Source organism: Oreochromis aureus, linkage group 11, assembly GCF_013358895.1.
Source record: "Oreochromis aureus strain Israel breed Guangdong linkage group 11, ZZ_aureus, whole genome shotgun sequence".
NCBI classification, from domain to species: Eukaryota; Metazoa; Chordata; class Actinopteri; order Cichliformes; family Cichlidae; genus Oreochromis; species Oreochromis aureus.
In genome coordinates, this window is record NC_052952.1 from 6,600,784 (window position 1) to 6,625,603 (window position 24,820).

General features: G+C 41.8%; 1 protein-coding gene across 2 annotated transcripts in view; it reads left to right on the forward strand.

Annotated features, from left to right (window-relative positions):
* The window catches only part of ptprub (protein tyrosine phosphatase receptor type Ub), a 185,221-nt gene that overhangs the window by 96,102 nt on the left and 64,299 nt on the right, over positions 1-24,820 (forward strand). For both annotated transcript variants that reach the window (XM_039619552.1, XM_031752528.2), the window contains exons 4-7: positions 6,848-6,929; positions 11,981-12,096; positions 17,471-17,645; positions 20,293-20,586. In XM_039619552.1, the coding sequence (XP_039475486.1) occupies positions 6,848-6,929; positions 11,981-12,096; positions 17,471-17,645; positions 20,293-20,586 (667 nt within the window). The remainder of the gene's footprint in view (positions 1-6,847; positions 6,930-11,980; positions 12,097-17,470; positions 17,646-20,292; positions 20,587-24,820) is intronic.

The window sequence follows — 24,820 nt, forward strand, 5'->3', positions numbered from 1 at the left end:
TGAAACTGCTCATCAGCGACAAATAATGAGGTCCACACTGTCTGATTCTTTTCCTTTCATGGCATTTTCATCGTGAATCGCTACTTTCACTATACGCTTATTAAATACATTAAATAGGGGTTTGCTCTCATTCTGCGTGTTTAACAGTGAGCGAGCTGGAAGTGGAAGAGAGCTGCCATCTCTGTGTTATAAAACAGACTCACTAACCACAGTTTCACCCTATCATAACATCAGCGCAGATAAGTCCTGAATAAAATAATAAAACCTATCCTGCGTTTTCTTCGCCAGTCAAGTGCTATTGAATTTGCTTTTTGAACATTGCTGGTTTATTCCTTTCCCTTTCTCCGGGGAGCTGTGTACTTTCTCGTCTCTCGGTCTCGTTAGCATCCCAGTAAACAGTGATGGCTCATAGGTGAGTCAGAATTATGCTGCAGCTGCCAATGAGAGGCTCCAGATAGGAAAAGGAGCTTTATAATGGGCTTATGAGGAGGAGGAGGAGTAGATGGCTCTGAAGACAGGACAAACAGTACAAGGGAAGAAGAAGAAGATGGGCCTTACACTTAAATTAGAATTGACAGTAGTGGCTTTTAATAGAACAGCTTAAACTGCTAATGGCTTTTATGTCATGTTGGGGGGAAACACGGTGTTCAGATAGATTGGATTAAATTGCTAATATTTGGGATTTGATCAGCAGATATTGGCACCGTTAGGAAAACTGTATCCAATTTTAGCTTGTGAGGAATTAAAGCAATGTAGTTTTCCTTCTTTCTTTCTTCTACTTTCATCTCACATTTCACTTTAACTCAGCTGACCTCACACTGCTTCTGAGTACAAAGGAAACAAAACAAACTGCCTCCACAAAGTCACATATGCCACGGCTTACATTGCTAATCCCTCGGCAGTCAAAAACCTCCTCACTGTGGAATGACAGTGGGCCTTGTCTTGCAACACGTCACTGCTCTCTGTTGCACAGACAGAACGGAGAGAAGGGCAAGTGGGGAGGTGTAAAAGCTCAATGTTTTCTTTAATGGTATCTAATAGTGCTGGCCATCTCTATTGTAAAGCGGCAACGAAAAGGGGGAACAGCAGTTTGCAGTGGCACAGCGTTCAACTTTCATTTTTACATTTTTTTAGGTGTATAGCAGCAGCTTTGTGTGACTTTAAATGGTGGAAGTTTGTTTATATTAGCTCCATGGCAGGTGTAATACTTCCACTTTGGGTTTTAAATGATAGGCAGGCTGATTTACACTGTCATTAAAGTAGAAAAGCACTCTTTTGAAGCAGCGGTGGATAATGGGCCCTTCTTATCATTGTCTGTGACTAAAATAAATCCCACAGGAACACACAAGCTTTTGGAGACAGTTTTTAAATCCTCAAGTTCTTCTGCCTTATTAGGTTTCAGGACATATTGGAGGAGCCAGTGTCTTGCCTACAGCACAGGGATACAAAATGTCAGGCTTTTACACTGCAGAGATACAGACGTGAGATTACACTCGAGTTTTCACCGTTTTGGGGTGTAATGAAATACCTTGTTTGGGGCACGCACTCAGTCTCTGTTTATTTCTTGAAAATGTCATTGTGGAATGTAATTAAGAGGAGTCTGACAAATTCTCTGATAATCACCAAAACTAAGGGGATTAATATGCCGAAAAACCACAATCACTCCAATCTCATTTGTTCGCTTTCCTGGTGATTTCAAAAATTATTTTCTTGATTATATCCAGCTTGAGTGTTTGAGGATTTTATCGATAATGAATGATGATGTTTTTCTTTTTCTTTTTTTCCTTAACATGTCTATGTTTGCACTTTATGATTTTACTGTAAATTTTTTGATCAGGTTGCCGTGTATATGCGAGGGCTGACAGGAGTCTCTTCCTCCTATCACAGATGTGAAATTGGGATTTGGAGTGCAATGGGTTTCAGGAAGGGAAAATAGAAGGCAGTAAGATCACCTTGAGATGTCTCGATTGAAAATGTCGTGCGAGTGCGTGTGTGATCTGCTGTGCATTGCCATATTTCTCTCTGCCTCATATCGGTTTAGAGTGTTTGCAATACCTGGAGAATCTTGTTATCAAATATTAAAGATGTTATCCAGCCCCCAAAAACTGCTAACTAGAACCGGAGACATGCACCTCTGTGCTGAACCCACCCGGTCCCAGCTAACCCCTCCTGTCTTCTTATTTCCTTTTCTTACTTTTCCCCATATGTTGATATTACAAACATAATATTTTCTTTTACCTGGCGATTTCTATTAAATTTTAATTTCACACTGCACGGCTGACACGATGTCAAACGTTTGCCACATGATTGTCGTGCCCAAAGGAATTTATGATAGTTTTATGTTGACTCCCTATATATTTGTGTCATCTATTTAAAAAAAAAAAAAAAAAAAAAATCTACAAGAAATGTTTTGTTCAATCTGTGTTTCACCTCTTTTTTAGCAAATGATTTAGAAAATGTGAATATACAATCGTGTGAAACCATTTTGAAAGAACTCCTGAGAAAAACCAAGTACAAGATTGAGTATTTGTAGAACCACCTTTAGCAGTGATAAACTGAAGTAATCATTTTCTGTGTGACTTTATCAGACTCTCACATCATCGTCACTCTTCCTTACTGCATGGCTTCAGTTCACTGAGGTTCGCAGACATTCATTTATGCACAGTTCTCTTGTCTTGCCACAGCATTTCAATCCGACTGAGGTCTGGACGTTGGATCATTATGTTATAGATGTTATGTTATGTTTGGGATCGTTGTCCTGTTGCATGACCACGATTTCAGTCAGACAGACGGCCTCATATTTGACTCTAGAATACTTTGGTGTTCAGAGGAGTTCGTGGTCTGATCGACTGGATGACTGCAGCGACTGTGGCTGCAAAAAAAAGCCCCGGTCATTAGCCCTGCACCACGGTGCCTGACTGTTGGAATGTGGTGTTTGCACTAATATGCACTAACACGGTGCTGAGCATTACAGCTAATTCTCACCACCACCAGTCTTGTGGTTTGTTCAAATGCAACTGTGCAAACGTAAACCGTGCTGCTGATGTTCTTTTTAGAGTGAAGAAACTTGCTCCTGCCAACCCTTCCAAACAACCTCTACTTGTTCAGTCTTTTTCTAATTATAGTATTTTGAACTTTTGAACATGAAGCATGCTAGCTGAGGCCCGTGGAGTCCGACATGTAGCTCTTTTGATCATTGCACAGTCTGACCTTGGGGGTGAATTTGCTGCCATGTCCACTCCTGGAAAGATTGACTAGTGTTTGAATGTTTTCCACATGGGAATAAACTTGTGAATGATGGACTTCAAATTGTTTGGAAATGCCCTTATAACCCTTCCAAGACTAATGGGCAGCAACAGCTGCTCCTCTAAGATCAGTGCTGACATCTTTTCTCCTTGGCATTGTGTTAAGACACACCTGAATGCTCCAGAATAGCAAAGTGACAGAGCGTCTACTTTTATAGACACGCTCGGATCATTTTTCACATTGTTATTATTAAGTCTCGATATGTAAAACGATTTCCCATGATGTCATCTTATTTACTTATAAAACCAATTTCAGTTAAAAAGGAAAAAGATAACATGCATTAAACACATCAAAGGCTTGTAAATGAGAATCTGTGTGTCTCCTCTTTGTCTGATAATTTCTGCTATTTTCCTCGCTGTAGCCTGCTGAGAGTCCTCAAGCTGAGCCCATGGCTATGTTAAAGGTTTTCGTTTTTTTAATACTGTACAGAGCGAATTGAGATTCCTGACATTGAAATTATATCTTCAGACACTGGCTGCTATTCTTTGGTATTCCTACCCAATCAGATTTACTTCAGCACGCAATCCTTTGTTATCTATCTAATGCATGACTGTGTCTCATGGTGAGTGAAAGCCTGGTGTGCCTAATTGTGTGACGTGACTGGAGAGAAGGTAGCAGGTCGTTTATAGGGCCAAATAAATTGTCTCCAGATTTGTATACATTATAACTGTTTCTAAAAGCCAGTATTACAGGATAATGTAATATGTTCTCATAATGTGCATTTTATATCAGCCGTAAATCACCGCGGTGTCACTCTTTTATTTATTTATTTATTGCCTTATTTTTTAATCTCCAAAAGATGATGCCTGCATTTTTATCCCGAGAAAGAAAAGTAGCAGCTCATTAGAATAAAGAATAGGCACATGGAAAGTTTCATTGGGAAAGTGGCTTTCAATAAAAATCCGCAGAGGTTGTTTATTAAAACAAATGCTCTGAATGTCTCCCTCGTAAAAAGCCGCTCTTCTAATGGCTAAGAAGTTCGAGGATTAACCAGCAATCAATCTCCTCGGTGCTTTAGCTCAGCGGAGAGTAATAACACCTTAATTAGACTTCCAAGACATTTTTTTCCCTCTGTCTTGTATACCATTAAGCCCAATCAGTGTTTCTGGCTAATTTTGATGTTAGTCTAATGGCATGGCCGCATGTGTTTACACAGCTAATTCAGGTCAACATACGGAAGTATATTATGCTTTTATTATAGCAATGATTTATTTATTTATTTATTTTCTGGTTAAGCAGGGGCTTGTAAGGAGTTAAGCAAAGAAGACGTGAGAGGAAGATGAAAGAAATAAAGGCAGACAGCGAAAAATGGAAATTTAGAGAAAATCAAATCAGAGGGGAGGACTCTGCTTTTAAGCGAATTGACAACCTGAAGAAGGGGGAAAATAGAAACGATGAAAACAGGAAACGTTAATATTACTTTTGAAAAGCGGTGCCATCTTCCAGCTCAGGTTCCAACAAAGTCTGGGAACAAACAGGAAAAATTGACTCTGACAGAAGGAGATTAGCCTCAGTGCTCCTCTGTGTGTAGAGCAGCCAGCTGTGGACAGAGTGGGGTCAGTCTCCAACTCCGGGAGACCCAGCAGCCAGGACCCTTCCTCCTGCTTTCCCTTTCACCTCTCCTCTCCACTCCACTCCACTTCTCCTTCTGCAAGCTTCAAGCCTCCCCTCTGTGCATGCCTGGCTTCCTGCATGGCATTCTGTCTGGACTTTTTTCTTTTTCCAGCTGACCCCAATCTCCTCACATCCCATCACCATCTCTCTGCCTTTAGGGGTCACGCATGGCCGAGTTTGTTGTCACACCGGTTGGCGTCTTTCTTTCAAACCCCAAAGAAGGTGGACCGTTTCCGTCCTGCTGACTGTGGAAGGCTGTGATTTGGGCCAGAGGTCCTGAAGATGCAGTTGTGACTCTTAAATTAGGTGTTCAAACATAAGAGGATTGTGGTAGCAGAGATGATGTGGGTGTCAAAGTTCCTTCAGTGTAAATCAGAAAGTAAAAAAAACCATAACCAACTCTCAGACTGAGGTTTTGCAAAGTATAATTTTGGTATTGGCAGAGAAGCTTTCAGTTACAGTGATATTTTTCCCTGAGTTTGGAAAAAAAAAAAAAACAGGGAAAAAAGAGAGAAAAAAAATGCTTCAGTTGAAGTTCGCTGTTGAGGTCTGCATGAGAAATGTGGAAGTTTAGGATGATTTTAGGTCAAACTAGTGTCTTTGCCATTAAAGTAACATTAAATTATGTTCATAGAAAAAAAGAAGGTCATGTGACTGATGTATGATATTGGCACCTTTATGGAAACAAGTAACAAGATCTGGTTTAATTAGCAACACAAACTAGTCTTAATTAGGCTTTTTACCCCTGAACACAATAGCTTGAGAAGGAGGTGATGTAGGGTTTTTTAAACCATGCCATGGGTGTATTTACACAGGGAGGATATCATATAGGCTTCACATACTGATAGCTTAGCTGCATCTACTGACAATCTCTGACACTTTGGAATTTGGCAATAGCAATACAATTCATGCATTTTGTTTTTATTTTGCAGGTTTTTCAATGGTGCAGTAGAATATGTATCTACACCAGCACCACAGTTTCTTCTGACAGCATTCAGAGCTTTTTCCCAATTTGCATTTTGTGAATTTTCATAGTGATAATAACTTTTCTCCTGTCAGCCTGCTGTAACCGTTTGTATTTTAAGGCCAGGGGACAATTAAAAGATGAATTAAAGGTGTTAAAAGATGTTGCCTGCTTAGTGTTTCAACATTAAACAATAAGAATGGAACATTTTGAACCTGGTAAAAGATGATCAGGAACTTCCAGGAGGCTGAGGGGGGGGCGCTGGTGGCCACCAGTGTATTTGACCTTGTAAAGGTTAAGCTAACATGTTATAGAATATCATGTGAGACACATTTAAAGCAGCTTTGAGGATGTGATTTCATTTTAATTTGGGGTGGGGCCTCAGTGATAGGAAACATGCTGTAATCACTTTGTCAGAGGATTATGAGAACCAATAACTCAAAGCTGGCCTTTGATCAAACTTGTGGATGGGAGACTGTCCTTGGTGCTGCAAAAACAAACATCACCCCCGTGTCCCATAACTCTCCCAGTGTTACTGAGGTTGGTGATTTGATATTGATTAGGTTTCATGAGAGCTCACAGCTCATCCAGCTTATTGTTCCATAGGAAGGCGTGGAGGTTTGTCCTCCCCTTGAGTCTCGTGGCAAGTTGCATTATCAGCTGCTGTGGCCGTCCTGCGTTTAGAATGCGACACAACAACAACAACACTGTGAACCTCCTGATAAATCAATTATTTCCCTTGGCCCCGTGGACTGAGGTAAAACTTGCGGTGATGGGTGTGTTTGTAATTAATCCGTCTGTCGCAGTAGAAGGAACAAGAGCAGAGTGGAGTAGAATTCACACAGCCCTCAAATGCGCTGACACTTCAGCTTCGAGAGCATCAGGCTAATGAAAAGTATATGCTTTAGCTGCTCTGCTAACGAATGAAATCTGCTCATCATTTATTAATGTTCACTTTTGCAGGTGCTGATTGAGGCAACGGTTTCGAGGGAGCGGCGAGGCTACATTGCCATAGATGACATCATGGTGCTCAACTATCCTTGCTGTAAGTGGATTGCGGTCACAGAAGATGCTGCAGGAAAGAAATATTTAGCTATTTTTTCTTGGGGTGGGGTAAAACAGATTTTAAAGCAGCATGAAATATAAATGTGATGAGGAGAAGAGTAATGGCTGATTGACCTTTTATATTAGTACTACAAGCTCTCCCGGGGCACGCTGTGACAACAGCGGCACTATTAAGACACTGTGACACCCAAATGCCAACACTCCCTTCCACCTGAGAACACACCTGTCGTTTTGCCTCCAGCACGCTTTGACAGGCAGATTTATTTGTTAATCAGTGTAATCTCGAATTCAGTCTCTGTGAAGGCTTTCGCATTTTCATGCTCTTTGTCTTTACGAGACGTGCGGCGCAGTCACTTAACTCATAAAGAGGTTTTCTACATTTAGCTGCATTTTAAAGCTTAATGAAAACGCCTCCTGTTCAGGGTTGTTGTTTTTTTGTTATAATAAACGTCTCCCAGCAGCACAGGGCTTTTTGTGTCACTGGTGAAAAAGTGAAAGGAGCATTTCAGTTTTTCTTCCGAAACTTGACAACCTTGTGTGAAACAAGAGTATATAAATAGTATATAAAAGATGGACATACTGTAGGCAAGACAATATTGCTTTTTTTAAAAACCTACTAGGGCTGTCATATTGTCAGGTTTTTCGCTATACAGTTATGTTGACCAAACAAACTCTTGGTGATATCTCAGCAATTTTCCCCAAACTCCAGCAATAACAAGATAAGGTTTCTCAGGTGCTGGTAGAGTGTGTTATCTGTCTTCTAGTTCAGCTTGATTTTGTGCATCGGCCACTTTGCTGGGAACCGGGGTTCTTCTTCTTTCCTATTATGGTAACTGGCAATCAGTGTTGAGCTGCAGTACTGCCACCTTCTACGTTGGTGTGTACACCAAATTACAGTCACTGCTGCTGGATTATTTCCAGTATTATCAAATGTGTACCACTTACTACTGGGGCCCCTAAAACAACTGTGACGAGTGAATCACATAAAGGTTTGTTTAGGTTTAAGGCACCGATGACATTGGCACTAGCTTTAGTTTTCAGACTTGGTTACATCTTTTATATGCACTACTGTGTGAGTGATCAGCAGCTTTCTGAAGGTCTCTGTTTTTCTTTGAACATTTTGTACCTGACCGTTTTCTGAGTTTTTTTTATTTTTTGTTTGTAAGCCACTTAACCCTGACCTATGACTCATTCAAGCACAAAAAAAAGCAACAACACACGGGATGAATCTGTTTGGTGTCTACACATAACAGACAACTTTGCAAAAGAACCAGTTTTAAATTGCATCTTTAGGCACTTTGTAACTAGAAGCCTGTTGCAAAAACATATCATTTTTTTCACATGTTTTTGAATCTCTGAAAGTTGAATCTCTGAAAAGTGACAAAGAAAACAGTTTGACGGATATAATATAGCATTTTTGTACCAACAAGGCGATTTCCAAAGAGCTATTAGCCGAAAAAGCGGCAGGCCAAACAAAAAAACTATCTACAGCAGATGATTGTTATCTGAAATTCACGTCATCATAAAAAAAATCTAACACAGGACCTGAGAGATGCATCTGGTCCTTGAGTTGATCCATCTACTGTTCACTGAAGTCTCACCGGAAATGGTGTCAGTGGAAGGCGGGCTGTCGAGAAGTCCTTTTTAAGGAAGGGGAAAAGGGAGAAAAGTCCGAGGTATCCCAAAATAAAACAGTGGCAACAGGTCTGATTGAGTGATAAATCCAGATTTGAAATCTTTGGTTCAAGTTGTCATCATGAACACAGAAAAGTACAGTCAGATTTTGATCCACCATGTAAATACCATCTGGAAAGTGTGTGATGAGCAACGGCTTCATTTTTCAACATGAAAATGATCCCAAACACACTGGCAATGCAGTAAAAGAACACCTGGATAGAAAAAACACCCAATCAGTCATGGATTGGCCCCCTCAGAGCTTAGACCGCAACTATTGCTGAAGGAGTGTGTGATCATCTTGACAAAACAAAATGCAGCCAACATCTAAACAGCATCCATTTTTGTCCTTAAAGAAGCCGGTAGAACTATTCCTGAAAACTACATCACGAAATAGAATAGAATAGAATAGAATAGCTTTTTATTGTCACTGTTACAAGAACAGTGAAAGGCAGTTTGGCATCTCTCCATGTGTGTGGAGTACACAATAGCGTAAGTATTTACACAATGACAAATTTACATTTACACAAGAAAGATATGTACAAGTTATACATACACCTGCAAACATACACGCACATACATACATATATGTATATATACATATTTGCATCCGTACATGCATACACACACATATTTCCACATACACACTTACATCTATATACATACACATACATGCCATCTAACTAGCAGGTGCATTGAGAGGTGCAGTGTGATCAGTGATATTGCACATTGAGTGGGGGTGCTGTTGGAACTATACTAAATAATGTTATAATAAATACAGTTTAAAGGGGTAAGGGTGTTGACACGAAAGCTGCCTGAGAGAGTTCAGGCTGTGCTGAAGAATAAAGGTGGTCACAGCAAATATTGACTTTCAAGCTTATTAGAAAGTACAGGCTCTGTTTTTGCCTTATATACTGTATTCACATGTATGGTTGCATGTTTGAATCAATTACAGCACCTATTTCCCATTTCCAAGCAAAATATAAAGAAACGAATGGTGGCTCAAGACTTTTACACAGTGATGTATGGTCTTTGTATAAAATGTATTCGCTAAAGCTCCCGGGCTTAATACTCGGACAAAGTCTCTCCCTGTCACTTACACACTCCCTGTACAGTCCCACTGCTGAACACAAGGGCTCTTGTCAGCTCATAGCACATTTAACACCTGAGCCACGCTGCTTTCATGTGACTTATATACCTGACACAAGCTTGAAGGATATTTTACTCTCAGGGGGATCTGTGTTATATCCCTGTTTTGTATTTCTTTTTTTTATTCTTGCTGAGTTGGACACCTCGGGGATTTCACGTTACAGAGGATACCACCAGGAGCTCTATTACGTGAACGTTGGCTGTAAGATTGCTTTGTACCCATACTGTATGCATATCACCCCGTCAGACACCCTGTTACTTCCAGACATAGCAGATGGCAACTTCTGAATGCTCCCACTGTGGTCATTAAATAATTAAGACTCTCATCAAGACCTGAACATGCCTTATGATGTGGCACATAGCCAGCCTGCCTTACTTGGCAGCAAAGAGTGTGGAGGAAGAAAAGGAGTGAAAAGCCAATAAGTGTGCATACAAAAAACTAAGAGTAACTCTCAACAAAAAGTTCCTTTATGGGAATACTGGATAAAGCATGGTTGACATTTTTGTTGTATTCTCTTGAGTCTTAATCTTTGACTCTGAAACCAGTGTTGCAGCCCAATAAAATATTTATCGCGCTAAAGAGTCCCGAGGATAGGATCTGACACATTTAGCTGTATAACACTGCAGTCGGTTCCAAATGCAGAGCTTGTTCTTTTCTATTCACACTCATTTCAGTGTTTGTTTACTGTATATTTGGCTCATCGCATGAATTATGAATAAACCTTAGGAGGGAAAGTCACTCAAAGGAAACATGGCCACATGTGGGGTACAAATGCAAGCACTCTCCTTTACTTACTGTATACAAACAAGATGAAGAAATTGTCATCTTCCTCGCAGCTAGACGGGAACAGAGTCTTGTGCAAAACCAGGCGGGAGATGAGTGAGATGCAAACATTTGCTTCTCCCCGATGCTTCGGCTTCACAGCAGCTCTGCATTCTCTTCCTGTCAGTCATCTGGAGTGACATGTCAACTTTTGCTACCCCATCTCTCAGAGTTGGCAGGCAGTGCTGCCAGCATTTACCCAGTGATTTGGCTCTGCAGGGGTTTGGTACTCATTGCTCTATTGTTAATCATGGAGTTGGGTGAGAGGGCTACTCCCACACACTGACTCATTGGCGGCTCCCGCGCAGCTTGCTGGGACATTATTAGTCTAAATGCAGAGAGCCGATGCTCACTCGCTGGCTTTTCTTCCACAGATTCACTCCCACATTGTGCTTATCTATAGATCCCCTCTAATCTGATGTTGTTTGTAAGTTATTTTAGTGGTGGGCTCTGAGAGAGCCACTGCCCACATTTGCATTTACAGAATTTCCATCGCGATAAAAATATATACGCAGCGCTGAACAAATTTATTACACAACCTGCCATAAAAACAAGGAAACGCGAGTATTTTGGAAACTGGTCAAAATTCACTGGAGAATTCACCTGTTTATACCCAAATTTGAGCCGACGCACATGACTTCTCTGAGAAGTCACAGAACAGAACGTTGAGCAAAACTATCTGTGTGTTCAGGAACGCAAGGAAATAACTGTAATTTGGCATCTTAGATAATAATAATTATGTGCTTTACTATTTTTTCAGCTTTTCTGTAAAATGCTAAATTTGAAAATTGATGGATAACAACAATAATTCATGCAAAAACAACAATTTTAGCATTAAAAACATCAGAGCTTTGTGCATACTGGTGGATTAACCATTACGGGAAGAAAATGGGCATCAGTGGCATTAACCTTAACTAGGGTGTTGGTCAAACACTCAATTTCTATAAATGTTTTTCTTGTATTTTATATCTTAATTAAATTTTTTTGAAAATGCAGTGCAAATTTGGACTTAATTTTGACCGTGGAGAATCTGGAAACGAAAATCAATTTTTGCCCCTCAGCCTGAAAAGGCTGATGCAAACTGAATGAACCGAATGAAAATATGTGAATAAATTGCTGCCAAACTATTGATAAACTGATTTATGTTTGTAGTGGTTGTCCTTCATAGCCAGTCAGTTTCATACAAAGTCCTCCAAACTGTTGTTTCAAAACAGAAACAGCCTGAAATTCCTGTTCTTGCATTTAAAAAAACAAAAAGAAAACCTGGATAAAAACATGTTATGTTAATCTGAAGCTGACTTGCATTGTGAACGGTTGAAAGGTAATGGAGTTTTTTTTTTTTTTCATCTCACAGTGGGTCTCTCTCTCTCTGTCTGTATCTTTAGATAAGGCGCCACACTTCTCCAGGCTAGGAGATGAGGAGGTCAATGCTGGGCAAAATGCCACTTTCCAGTGTGTTGCTGCTGGAAGGGCATCAGAGGCTGAGAAGTTCCTGTTGGAGGTTTGTGCTTCATGATGGTGTTTATTGCTGAAAGTAACCTGTGTTTACTGTGTGTCAGCTTGTTGTATTTTTACCTTCAAAATGGCAACACTGCAAAGGGAAGACTTTTAATACTAACTCTAGTGCCTAATGTTACAGACAGATTATTAGACAAGGCTCCCTGGGCACATGGGACACAGTAAAAGTCATCACACACTTTCCTATGAAGAGAAAAACATCCTGCACACAGAAAACGACACATGTGACCACAAACATTGTGATCTGTTGGTGTGTTCCAGCTGTTTTTGTTTTTATAGTCAATTTTATTTTGCACCTTTTTCCTTGTTATCTGGTTATTTTGTTTCTCCTTGTTGTTATTTGATTGATTTTTCAAAAAAGAAATTTGAACATTCATTTCAAGTAGAAGCTGTAGCCTACAGCCAGGAGTCCTGAGGCCTGTACTGTGAAGCGAGATTTCGTCTTATCAGGGTAACTTCAGGTTCAACCCTGGGTGTTTGGTACGACAAAGGCTGTGTTTTTTTTCTGTACTTTACCAGGCTATATCATGATGGTAACATATGCTGTAGATCTCATATGCTCCGGAGCAGGTTATGTTCTAGATTAGAGGTCAATTGGTATGAAATCACCACCTACAGACCAATCAATTCACCGGAAAATAGTGTCACCGATCCTGGAAGCTCTCAGTGTGCAGATAGTAGGAATATCTAAAGTTTTACAGTCGTGTCTTAAGCCTTTCCCTGATGAGCATCAGTAATAAATGCAGATTCTTGGACCTTGATGCTTTTTCTTCTCCTGTTGTCTGCAAACAACTTTATGTTATTATTAACATTATTAGTGAGGGTGTGTTTCCTCTCACAAAAAGTCACGCCACTCATTTGTCTGTATTATTTGAGTAATTGGTTCATATTTTTCTAATGTTACAGTTTTAGCTTTGTTTTTAAAATCAGTTACTTTGCACCTTTTAAGTAAATGCACAGTGGAAACCCTGGGTTAGGATAGGATAGGATAGGATGTTTAGTGATTCGTCCGTAGCTTGGTGACTCATGGTTACGTTTTCACATGCTGTTACAGTTTACTGCATACATAACCGTCACGTCTCTCTCTGTGTCATCATTATATGTAACCCAGACATATTTGTCCTTAAATAAAGATGCTACACAAAGGCTGAATGCTATAAAGGCAATGAAGGCCTTGAAGTGTCTTCACTCAGCTGAATCAGAAAAGTCGCCTTGCTGATAGGATTGCTGTGTTCTTGTCTTTTTGCACTGTATTTATTCACATGATGTCGCCATTTGAATCCATGTGAATGACTATTTTTTTAACTCTTCTCTTCTCAAGGCCCAATTAAAGACCTATATGTCATTGTGATGTAGGGATTCATAATTTGTCCATCTCATGCATACAGTTAGCATGTAGCCACATATTCAGTGCTTTTGAGCATCTTACCACCCACTGCAGCCAGCATTAATCAAAGCTGACCTAGGAAAATCTTCTGCATTGTTTGAAAATGGGAGACGTGTGATTTAGGTAATTGCTGTATCCGCATCCACACCTCTCTGATCAAGCCACCCATTTAGTCAAACACAAAGATGAAGACAAATGCGTTGGGTAATTAGCTGGCATAACCCTACAGACGCCTACTGTAATGAGATCTTCAGGCCACTGGAATGCTTTTTTTTTCCCCCTCCTACCTCTCTTCTACCTTCAGCTGTCCTCTTCCATTGTCTGCTCCACACATGCACCTCTCAGGCTGTTTTCTGTTGTTGTGCCCTTTCGTGTTGATTGTGTCTGCAGTACCAGCTGTAGCGCAGTCTCGACCGTACACGCCTGCCAGATTAACAGATCGTTTTTGTCGTTTCCTCGCCAATTAGCTATAGCCAGATTGTTTATGTAACATGAAGTGATCGCATGCTATTTCATTTACTCTGATTTATTCTGATTTCTGCTGTCTCCTTTCTGTAATCCACCGGCCAAGTAACAAAAAAAGGAATAGAAAAGATGCAGGAAGGATGCATTGCTGTATTCTTTTTTTCTTTTTCTTGCGGTTACAAGATTTGTTGACTTTTTAACCCTAATCAGGGGGTGTGTGTTTATGTGTTTGTTTGCAAGACTCGGCCTGAGGTTCCTGTGGTCTGTGGCTTTTTGAAGGCCTCAAATCAGCAGTATGACAGAAGCCCAAATGGCCTAGTGTAACCCAGAGGTCTCGCTGCTAATCACAGTACGCTCACATTCTGATTCTGTGAAAGCCGTCGGATCAAAAGTACGAGTATGATGATTCATGTCCACTATTTCACACGCGGAGAGAATGGCCTGAAAACATGAGGAAAAAAATGCCAGAGCCAATGTGTTATTCTGAAACAGTGAGGATGTGACAGATGCTAGTGGTTTTAATGGTGTGGAACAAGTGAGAAAGGCCTCTCACAGTGCAACAGCTAGGTGCATCATGCAACATTCACTGGAGCCTCTTTTTCTCTGTCACAGTTTTTTCCCACTTCCTACTTTCTGCCACAACTCGCTTTTCTTTACGTTCTTCTTAGACTGAAACAAGCGGCCATTTTTTCTTTTTTTTGCTAAGACTGCTTAGGTGTGAATGCTTTGTTGTGTCAAACACATTAGCTTTACCAAGAGGAGCACTATGGACTCACTGTAGGCTCCTCTCGTAATCTTATTATTTTATTTTATTTTATTTTATTATTCATATTATTATCTGTGTGAATATTTTGCTGAAGTGAACAGGGTGTGAAAGACTGGGGGGGGGGGGAGCTTCCACAGCCAAGGGCAAGAGTGCCAGAGGACCAGAGGCAGCGGCCGGTCATCCCAGCCAAGCTAAGGATTGGGCCCCAGACTCCGGGCCCCCAAAAACCGCTTGACACTCAGTGGAGCCTCCACCGTGCAACGCAGAAGCCCACCCTTAATAGCAATGTGGGGATCAATGCTCAGTGAGCCCCAGACCCAGGCCTGCCTAGTCCTACATATGCAGAAGCTGCACATAGACACACATCCACATACACCCCACCCTCTGAAGTGCAGACAGACTGGTGCCTCTCAGAGCCAGCAGCGGCCATTTCTGCACTTTCGTGCCTCTTCATGCCATCATTCAAGTATTATCTGTGCTAGAGTGATTAAACTTTGATGCATTAAAGTCCATCTGTCTCCCGATTGTAACTGTTGAACGGTTAAATGTTTCGCTTCAATAACATTGCACGCTAAGGACAGATGAAGTCGAAGATGGGCTCCATTAGGGCACGACTCTCATGACGTATATTACCCCCATAATCACTATTATTTTAACAAGATTTCATTTGTTTTCATTAAAGCACGTCTGATCGTAATATTGCATGATTAAATCAGTGAGATGGTCCTGCCATTCTAATGAAATTGTACACAACTGGACGATTCTTCTTTTTAATCACACAGCTCTAACAAGAAGTGACCCAGATAGCAATAATTTGTGTATTGCTACATTATTAGCTTCGTGTTCCAGGAGTTCACGGTGCAGTAACTGTGGGGGCAACCATAAAGGTTGTTAGTGTGTGTGTGTGTGTGTGTGTGTGTGTGTGTGTGTGTGTGTGTCCCGTGCTAATAGGGAAGGCTGGATGTTGTGTGTGCAACGGTGTTTATAATAAAAACATCAGTGTATGAAACATAATGAACCAGTTCTTAAAAGACAAAGTAAACAAAGTACCAAAACAAGGGAGCAGAGGCAAATAGAAGGCAGGAAAACTGAAAGAAGGCAAAGACTCCTTATACACCTACACTCACCAGCTGCTTTATTAGGTATGCTTGGTCAGCTTCTTGTTACTTGAATAGGATTTTGAATGTGCCAGTCTGGCACCATTTGCTGGTTGTTTGGCTGGTCTGAGTATTTCAGAAACTGCTGACTGCTGTTGAGAGAAGAATGCCCAGACTGCATGATGGAAGGACAACAGCAACTCAAAATAACCGCTTCTTACAACCAGAAGAGCATCTCTGAATGTCTCTGAATATGTTAAACAGGGTACAGCAACAGAAGACTACTGTGGGTGTGACTCTGAGGCTACAGTTTGCACAAGCTTAAATTGAACAATGGAAAACAGGAAAAACACTAACTGGTTGGATGTGTGGAGCAACATTCAGATGGTAGGGTCAAAATTTGCTATAAGCAACATGAATGCATGGATTCATCTTGCTTCGTATCAATTGTTCAGACTGGTGGTGGTGTAATAGTATCAGGGATATTTTCCTGGCACACTTTGAGCTTCTTAGTACTAAGTGATTTTTTTAATTTAAACACCACAGCCTGAGTATTGTTACTGACCTTTTATGACTACAGTGTACTGATCTTTGGATGGCTGTTTCCAGCTGGTAAACGCACAGTGATACAAAGCTAATATCATCTCAAACTGGTTTCTTAAGCATGACAATGAGTTCACTGTTCTCAAATGGCCTCCACAGTCACCAGATCTCAATCTAATAGAGCACCTTTGGGGTGTGGTGGAACAGGAGATTCTCAACTTGGATGTGGCGCTGACAAATCTGCAGAAGCTGTGTGATGTTATAATGTATTAATATGGACCCAAATCTCTGAGGAGTGTTTCCAGAAGCTTATTTTACTGGTGCCACGGTTAATTAAGGCAGAAAAAAACTGCAAAAGTTGCAGAGTATACCTAATGAAGTGTCTGGTGATGGTATATGCTATAGCACTACAGGCAAACGTACACAGCTATTCTGGGATTCCGCGTGGATATGACACAAACATGCTCTGTAATACTAATACTGTCAACGTAAAGCATACATCTCCATGCAGATTGAACATCTGCATATTTTCCATGCCTTTAAATAACTAATATTTGCTAAAAATCTGTTTTAATTAGTGAGTCAGTCAGTGAGGTCTTCCATCAGCTAAAGGGACACTCCACTAATTTTACAACTGAAGGTCAGTTTCCAGTCATGGTGAGGGCTACTCAGTATGTGACAGCCGTTGTCTTCTGCCGTCCTTCAGGCCTTCATTACAAACTGGGACACTGAGTTTGAAAGATGTCGAGGGTGTAATGGAGAGACTTTATCATGTTGCATTATCCCATGCCAAAGATCTTGGGTGTTGACAACTTGACTCATGCTAAAGAGCAACAGTGAGGACATCTCAGCCTTTAATGCCTGTCTTTTTTGCATAGCTCTAGATTTTAAAGACTCGGACTACCTCGTTCAGAATTATTATGCATTTGTATTTTGAGAATTTCTCACACTACTACAGAAACATCTACACTTATGTGTGTGTGGGTGTAAAAGTGTGTGTTATTGTGCTGTATAAGATGATTTATATCTGTGTGCGTGTGAGAGGGACAGGTCATGGCCTATCCTGGTTTCTCTGACCATGTCCTTTTCTGCTTTCCAGAGACACAATGGGGACATTTTAACAATGGCGTCAGTCAAGCACCTGAGCCATCGGCGCTTTGTGGTGTCCTTCCAGCTCGACAGCGTACAGCGAACTGATCAAGACCTTTACCGCTGCGTCACTCAGTCCCCCAGAGGCTCCGGAGTCTCAAACTTTGCTGAACTCGTTGTCAAAGGTAAACACCCTTTTCCCTTTTCTGTTGTTATTGTTTTCTTTTAGCCTTCATTCTCCATCATCCCAGCCGTTATCATTTCCTGCCTTTCTTGGACGCAGTACAGTACTGCGTGTGATTGAAAGAAGAATTAAAAAGGAAACAGATACCCACAGGACATCATTTGTGCATGACTGCGAACGTCTCACGCATTTATTTCTAATTTATTTCCAGAGAAATTTCTTATTCACAACTTGTATGCTACAGCGACTCACTTGAAGGCTTTTTAAGTGGTATCCACAGTCTCCCTGGCATGTGCGGCATCCTGAGCTGCAGTTGCCAGATAGACTGCCATACTGAGCTCTTCAGCTCTCTGTCAGAAAGCTGTTCACTTGCCTGGGACTCCTGCAGCCCTTGTCATATCATGTAGCGCAGATGGTGACCTCACTACCATTACTCACTCCAACCCCACCGCCCTACACCACCGCTTTGACAGCATAGTAATGACATGGCTTGCGGGATGGTTTGCTGGCATAACAAACCCGAGCCCTCAGCAAAGTAAAGATGAGAAAGGAAAATAAGGATGTAAGGGATTCTCAATCCCCTTGTCCTCTACTGTATGCTCTTGTTATTACTTTTTTAAAGACAGAATGGAGCGCAAATGAGAGTGAGGACAAGCCCAAAAGGAGTTTTAAGCCAAGCTAGCAGAGTGGCTCTGTGGATATCAGTGTCTGTCGCTTGGCTGGCTGATAGACTGGTGCAGTCCACCACTTTGGTGGACAACCGTTGGATGGGCTGCTGTGAATTTTTAGCCAACAGTTATGATCCCACCACGAGGAAGCCCCCTGTTTTTGTAGGGGTTTTTTTTAAGTGCTGGGCACATGAGTGAGGTTGGTTTTTTATGCTTATTTTTGAAGATGTATTCACACTTCCCTCAGACTGAAAAACCTGGACATCAAAATGTGAAGAGTTTTCCTCCAGCACCATAATCTCAAACCATCCATCAACATCAGCTGTATTTACTACTAATTAGTGAATGTTAGGATGCTCACATGCTTAAATTACATTGTGAACATGGCACATATGAGCTTTGTAATGTCTCGCTTCCATAGTCCTTTTACTGATAAGACAACGTGGGTTGATTTTAGTGTCGTGATAGACTGATTGCTGCAAAAAGGAGCCCCCTTTGCTTGAACATTAGCCAGCGAGTGCCAGAAAACCAGGGCACAGCGAATGTACTTGACAGATGGCTGTGATTTGCTCACGCTCTCAGTAAATAAGTGTCATTGTGTCTTTGTGGTTGTTGCTTTCCTTATTTTGTTATAATCAGGACAAAGATGTTATTTCTGGCAAGGCTGCACCACCAGTAAATGCGATGGCCAGTTAAGTTATTCTCATGTCAGCTGCCTGAAACTCCATAACTGGCTGTGCTCTTCGCTGACTTAACAAGGCTTTCATAAATCCCTTTTCCCCTCTGCTCTGCTAAAAAGAGCCTAATCATCCCCTTAATGAGTTGGATCTACTCGTTTATATAATGCAGAAAGAATGCGAGAATCATAGTAAAGCCCTTCTACTGCTCCACGGAGGGCTCGGAGATAGCTACATGATTAATAAACATTTTTACCTTGTCCGTATGTCTCGGGCTATTGTTGTGGGCCCTGAGTTTATATGTGCACACATATTCTGTCCTAAGCATGTTTGAAAATGCATTGGCAGAAACATAAATGTAGCACCGAGGAATCCCACATTAAACAGACGGTAGCACTGAGAGCTTGGTTTGTTTTCATGGAAGAGACAACTATTAATGCACCGGGGAAAAAAATACGATAAATTAGCAGATAAAATTGAATTTACTTAAAGCGTGAAAGGGGTAGGTGAGATGCTTTGAAGGTAATCCCACTGGCTGTTTGCCTGTTTGCTCAAATTTGGCCTTTTATTATGGATGCATTCATTGACAGTTAAAAGATGAGCTGCTGCAGGCACAAAGAAGCAATACAGAGTAGAGGTGAAGTTGTCGAAAAACCCACAGAGAGGAGGGCCGTAAAAGACAGAGGCAGGGATGAAGGATTAGTCACAGCCACAGATCTAACTCTGATCTTTTCTCATGCTTTGTCCACATTTCTTTTGGCTTTCCCATCCCTCACTCTCATGGTTGCCTGTGTAAGTGTTTAGCGGCTTGGATCTGCCAGAAAGTGATGTGGGCAGTGGTATTAATTCTCGGTTTGCCAGGCTTTACCAGCAGTAATGCATTCAGCTCTTTCATCGTGGTGGCTGGCTGTCTGAGAAGTTGGAGAAAAACACGCACAGCAATTATTGCCCGAGTTACAGAGAACGTCACGTTCAATGCGATGCATGCACAGCTGTTTTTTGCATTCACCCCTTTGCTAAAAAATTTATGCAAGGCTCTGAACGCCCTATTAATAGGTATGACTAATCTGCTATTTGAACATAGTTTGACCTGCTCACATCCTGCAGTCTCTGGAGACTCATTTAAGACTCAGTGGGCTTTAACATAGCCAGAAATCTATTTGCATACGACTGATTAGTAAAATTAATAGCACAACTTTACCACCCTAGATTGTGCAGCAGTGCTGCCGGCCTGCCAGGAAGTGCTTTTATCAATACCAATGTGTTCTTAACGAGAAAACGCTGCTTTTCATTTTTTCGACAGTACCCCCATCCCCCATTGCACCGCCTCAGCTTCTGCGTGCCGGCTCCACTTACCTGATCATCCAGCTCAACACCAACTCTATCCTGGGAGATGGCCCTATTATCAGGAAGGAGATTGAGTACCGTGCCAGCCAGTCTCCATGGTCAGAGGTGCACGGAGTCAACATGGTCACCTATAAGCTGTGGCACCTGGATCCAGACACAGAGTACCACATCAGCGTGCTGCTGACTCGACCGGGAGAGGGCGGAACCGGCCCTCCGGGACCTCCTCTCGTGAGCAGGACCAAGTGTGCAGGTGACTAATAATTGTTCCCCGACTCTTTGGTTCATAACAGCTTCACAAAAATGGGATTTTATAGTGTATATATTCTCTCTTTTGACACAGGAAGTGTGTTTTCTTTTAAGGATTTAAAGAAGATTAATAGGGTAAATGTACCAAACGATGAAATAAAGAGCTAAACACACTCTTGAGTAATGTATCATCCATGCTGCATGGTACTCTCTGGAGTTTCCTATCACCCAAAATACATTTTGCATACCCCTGATATGCACACACATGATTGCGCTTCCCTTCTTGCAAAGCTTCAGCCTCGGTTTACGTGTTTACTAGTAAGCAGTACGAGTCCTTCCCTCTTGTGCCGGCTCGTTGATATTTTCCATGGCCTTTACTGCTACCTGTCACGCCACCTCACGTCGACGTGCCTCTTAGTGCACAAGACAATAAGAAGCCCCACTCGAAAGCTCCACGGGGAAGCTTTAATTTGAATACCAGATGAATGTCTGCCTTATCGTTAACATCTTGTTTATGCCAGTGTGTAGCTCTAAATCTTGTATGCTGTCATGTGTGAAGAGACGATGACAGTCTTGTCAGCTGTTTCCTGTTTGGAGTTGTTACAAAAGTGAGAACTTTTCTTTTTTTAAACATCTTTTTTTTTTTTTTTATTGGGGTTGATATTGCGTGGAAATAGCTCACCAAACAACACGTTGTGTTTCTGAAAAACCTCTGAGGAATCTGCATTATTTAGGCAATGCAGTACCCCCGAGCAAACCGTAGGAGAATAAAGTACGTTGAACGCTAATAAACCGTAAAGCGCGAGGCAGCTCTCATCCTCTACTTTAGCTCAACTCAGTGAATTTCTAAATCAGATAGGCTTATACTTTTAATTTCGGCTAAGATAATACCTATAGATATGGCCCCTTCTTATGATGAAGCTGTTCTAATAAAGACCCTCAGCTCATTGTACTGATGCCCAACAGCCACACACTGTAACTTAAAAGAAGCTTACAATATGTGACTGCGCTGGTCACGATAATCTGCTAAAATTCAATCAGTGAGGAGCTGATAGACAAGTTCTGACTCAGTCGCTGCATATACTGCACTTATCTCATAAGAAAAGGCATATTTGTTATCACTGGTGTTCTCTGAACTCTGTAGCCGAGGAGACTGAAAGGGACTTTATTTGCTGCCAGCATGGCAATATTGCTTTGACGGTTATTTAAAAGATAACAGCTGGCTGACTGCAGTAGCTAGTCTAAAAAAGGGCTTCTTTGGTATCTACTGGAGGAGACAGAAATTTTATTTAGCAAGTGTAACAAATGGACAAGAATCAGCAGGTGAAAGGTTTTCTTGATTTGTCAGAAAACAGTGAAAAAAGCAGATTTTTTGGCTAATAATAACTCAAAAATGTTGATTTGTGCCTACTGTAATTTAAAGAGACAGTTCATTATCATTTTTGACTCTTACTTTATTCAGACTAACACTTAACAATTCCCCAAATCTTCATTTGTTTGGGTCGTTTTAAGGTTTTGCTCTGATCAGGCCTTTTTATTGTTTTTGTTCATTTTGTCCTGCTCGCGTTTTCCGTCTCTGTCGTTTGTCACTGTTCAGACACAGAACACCCAGGAGAAGAGCAGGGCCCCATAACGTGCTTGCTTTTAAATATACATACAACAAACTGTGTTAATGCAGATGCACACACAGAAGCTGCAGGTAGTCATTACCTCTGCCTGAATCTGCAATGTGTGCGATGTAGTCACAGACACACAAAATGGAGAGCTTTGTGTTACCCAAAGGCAGTCTGTGGATTCACGTCTTCCATGGTCATCACTCTTCTCTATGCCCAACGGTCTCTCCCTGCCACACACCATCCCTCACATATCTTCCTACCCTGCTCCACTAGAGCCTCCCTGGCCTCCTCTCCAATGACATATTAAAGCTACTCTCCTCTCCCAACAGCCAGAGACACCCCTCATTCATCAGGCGCCGTGAGTGAGCTCTCTGCCCTCCTTCGCCTATCCCCGCACACTGCTCCGCAACAACGAGAGACAGAGAAAATTCCCAATAAAAAAAATAAATAAAGGTTGATAGCAAGAAGAAGTAGAGGGAAGGCGATGGCGGTGGAGTTGGGGTAGTTTTTCAAAGTGAGAGTAAAAATGAAAGCGAACGTGCGAGAGGTGAAGCGAGAGCGGAATCATAACGTACGGAAATTGCTTTCACAGTTGCTGCTATCGGTGTTTGTGAAAGTCACTAAACTCTGCCTTTAATGATGTATTTACATTTCAACCACTGTGACATTAGGTTGTTCAGCCATGTGTGGGATAAGTAATACTGCTGTGTTTGCTGAGCTGTTAAACAGGGCATTTAGATGCAGCACTAGTTCAACACAGAGGAAGTGTAGGTGAAATTAATTTGGCCCATCAGTGTATCTTGTACATATATATTCGTGTGTGTCTGTGTGTGTTGTGGGGGCTTCATTTGATTGGCTTTTGCATGACACAAATCAGTGTTTACAGTTCTGACACGTGTGTATTTTGTTATACACTTCAACACTATGAATCTCCTCCTGGTGCGTCTCACATTCTTGACCCTTCAGTAGCTCTAATAACCGGCTGTCTCCCAGAGTTCCCCTGACCCAAACCTTCAAACCATCTGGTCCACACCACCCCTGCTCACCCTGCATGCTTCTGCTGAATCCTGAATACAGACAGACACACATGCACTCGCTGCTGGCCCGATTACATTTAAGTATGAGAAAATAGATCGGTGGGGTTGCTGTTGTTGTTGTGGTTTGGTTTCGGGGAGGGTTGTAATTATCCGGTGAACAGAAGGGATATTTTGGACCCTCTTTTGTATTTAGGAGGAAAGTGAATTTCCTCTCCCGAAGCCATGTCTCACCACCGTGACTAATCTCACTCTTTCATGGTGAAGCATGTTGGCTAGCCGGCTGCGCTGTGCACATATACATCCTCGTGGTGGCGAGCCATGCTAGCGCCGCTGTTGTAAAACTAATGGCCGTGAATGTGAACACGGTCTCCACCTGGCTCCGATGGTCATCCAGGTGTGCCTGATGAGCCATTGCTGTGATTATCAGCACGGTGCATTAGCACAGCTTGAAGCCCCTCAAGTAAACCACAGAGGAGAGGCGAACGTTTGTACTGCAGGTGGTCCCCAAACTATGCTAATGGGCTTCCACCTGCTGCTGGGTCACTGAACCTTCTGGAAAGCCCCTGCCCGTGATGCTTTTGGTCTGTTAAAGGGAGCCAACGCTGGAGCCCGACTAAAATTAGGCACATTAGGAACACAAGTGCTTTGCCTTACTTGGCATGTCGTTTATCATGTCTTCCATTCAGAGGCAGAATTCCCTATATGGGCAGATTTGGATTTCTGTGTACCAGGGTGTGAGTGAATGTCTGTATAACACAATCTATACTGCTGCTGTCCCATGCCACAATTTTAGAGGAAGTAATAAACCAGAACCAATCGCATCTTCTCTAACTCCCAATCTCCGTTGATCACCACGGTGCTGTGGGCTTTCGTCCATGTTGGGACGGCTGCAGTTTTCATGCCACGGGGTGCCAGGGAACGGGTGCCCGTGGCATACAGACAAATAAGACGAGGCTAGGGGAAGGGGCTGGCACAAATGTCCACTTTGAGAAAACCCATAATGAGCACACTGTGGCCGCTTTGGTGGCGCTTTCATCAACTCAGCAGTTAAATGCCTCTCTTTATTTAGCTCTCAGACTGTGCAGACTGTCAACTGCACCATTAAGACAATCCTCAGTCACACTGAACAATGGTACATTAACATTTCTTACTGGGTGCAGTCTACTACGGTGCGATTACCATGCCCACCCATTTATCTACCGTCACATTAGTCTGGATGAGGTTCAGATCAATGCTCTCTTCATATTTCCATCTACCCTGAGATGCCAGATAGCAAATTAAAAGAGAGAGTTGGTGATTGCAGAGACCTTTAGTATAGATTGGAACTGTCATAAAATCTCCACTGCTCTAGCTAAGTGTCTCAGACAGTCTGGAATTTATATATATATGTATGTACATATGTATGTGATGTCTGTTTGTGTGCCTGTGTGTCCTTGCACAAGTACAGAGCACCTTTCGAATCCATTTTCTCAGATAATACTTGTCTTAATGCATTAGCCCCTGCTCAGTGATGCATTAGCCACTTTATTTAAGTTCTCTGCACTAATCTGTGCTGCAGCGAGAATCCCTCTGAGTGTGCAAGTCA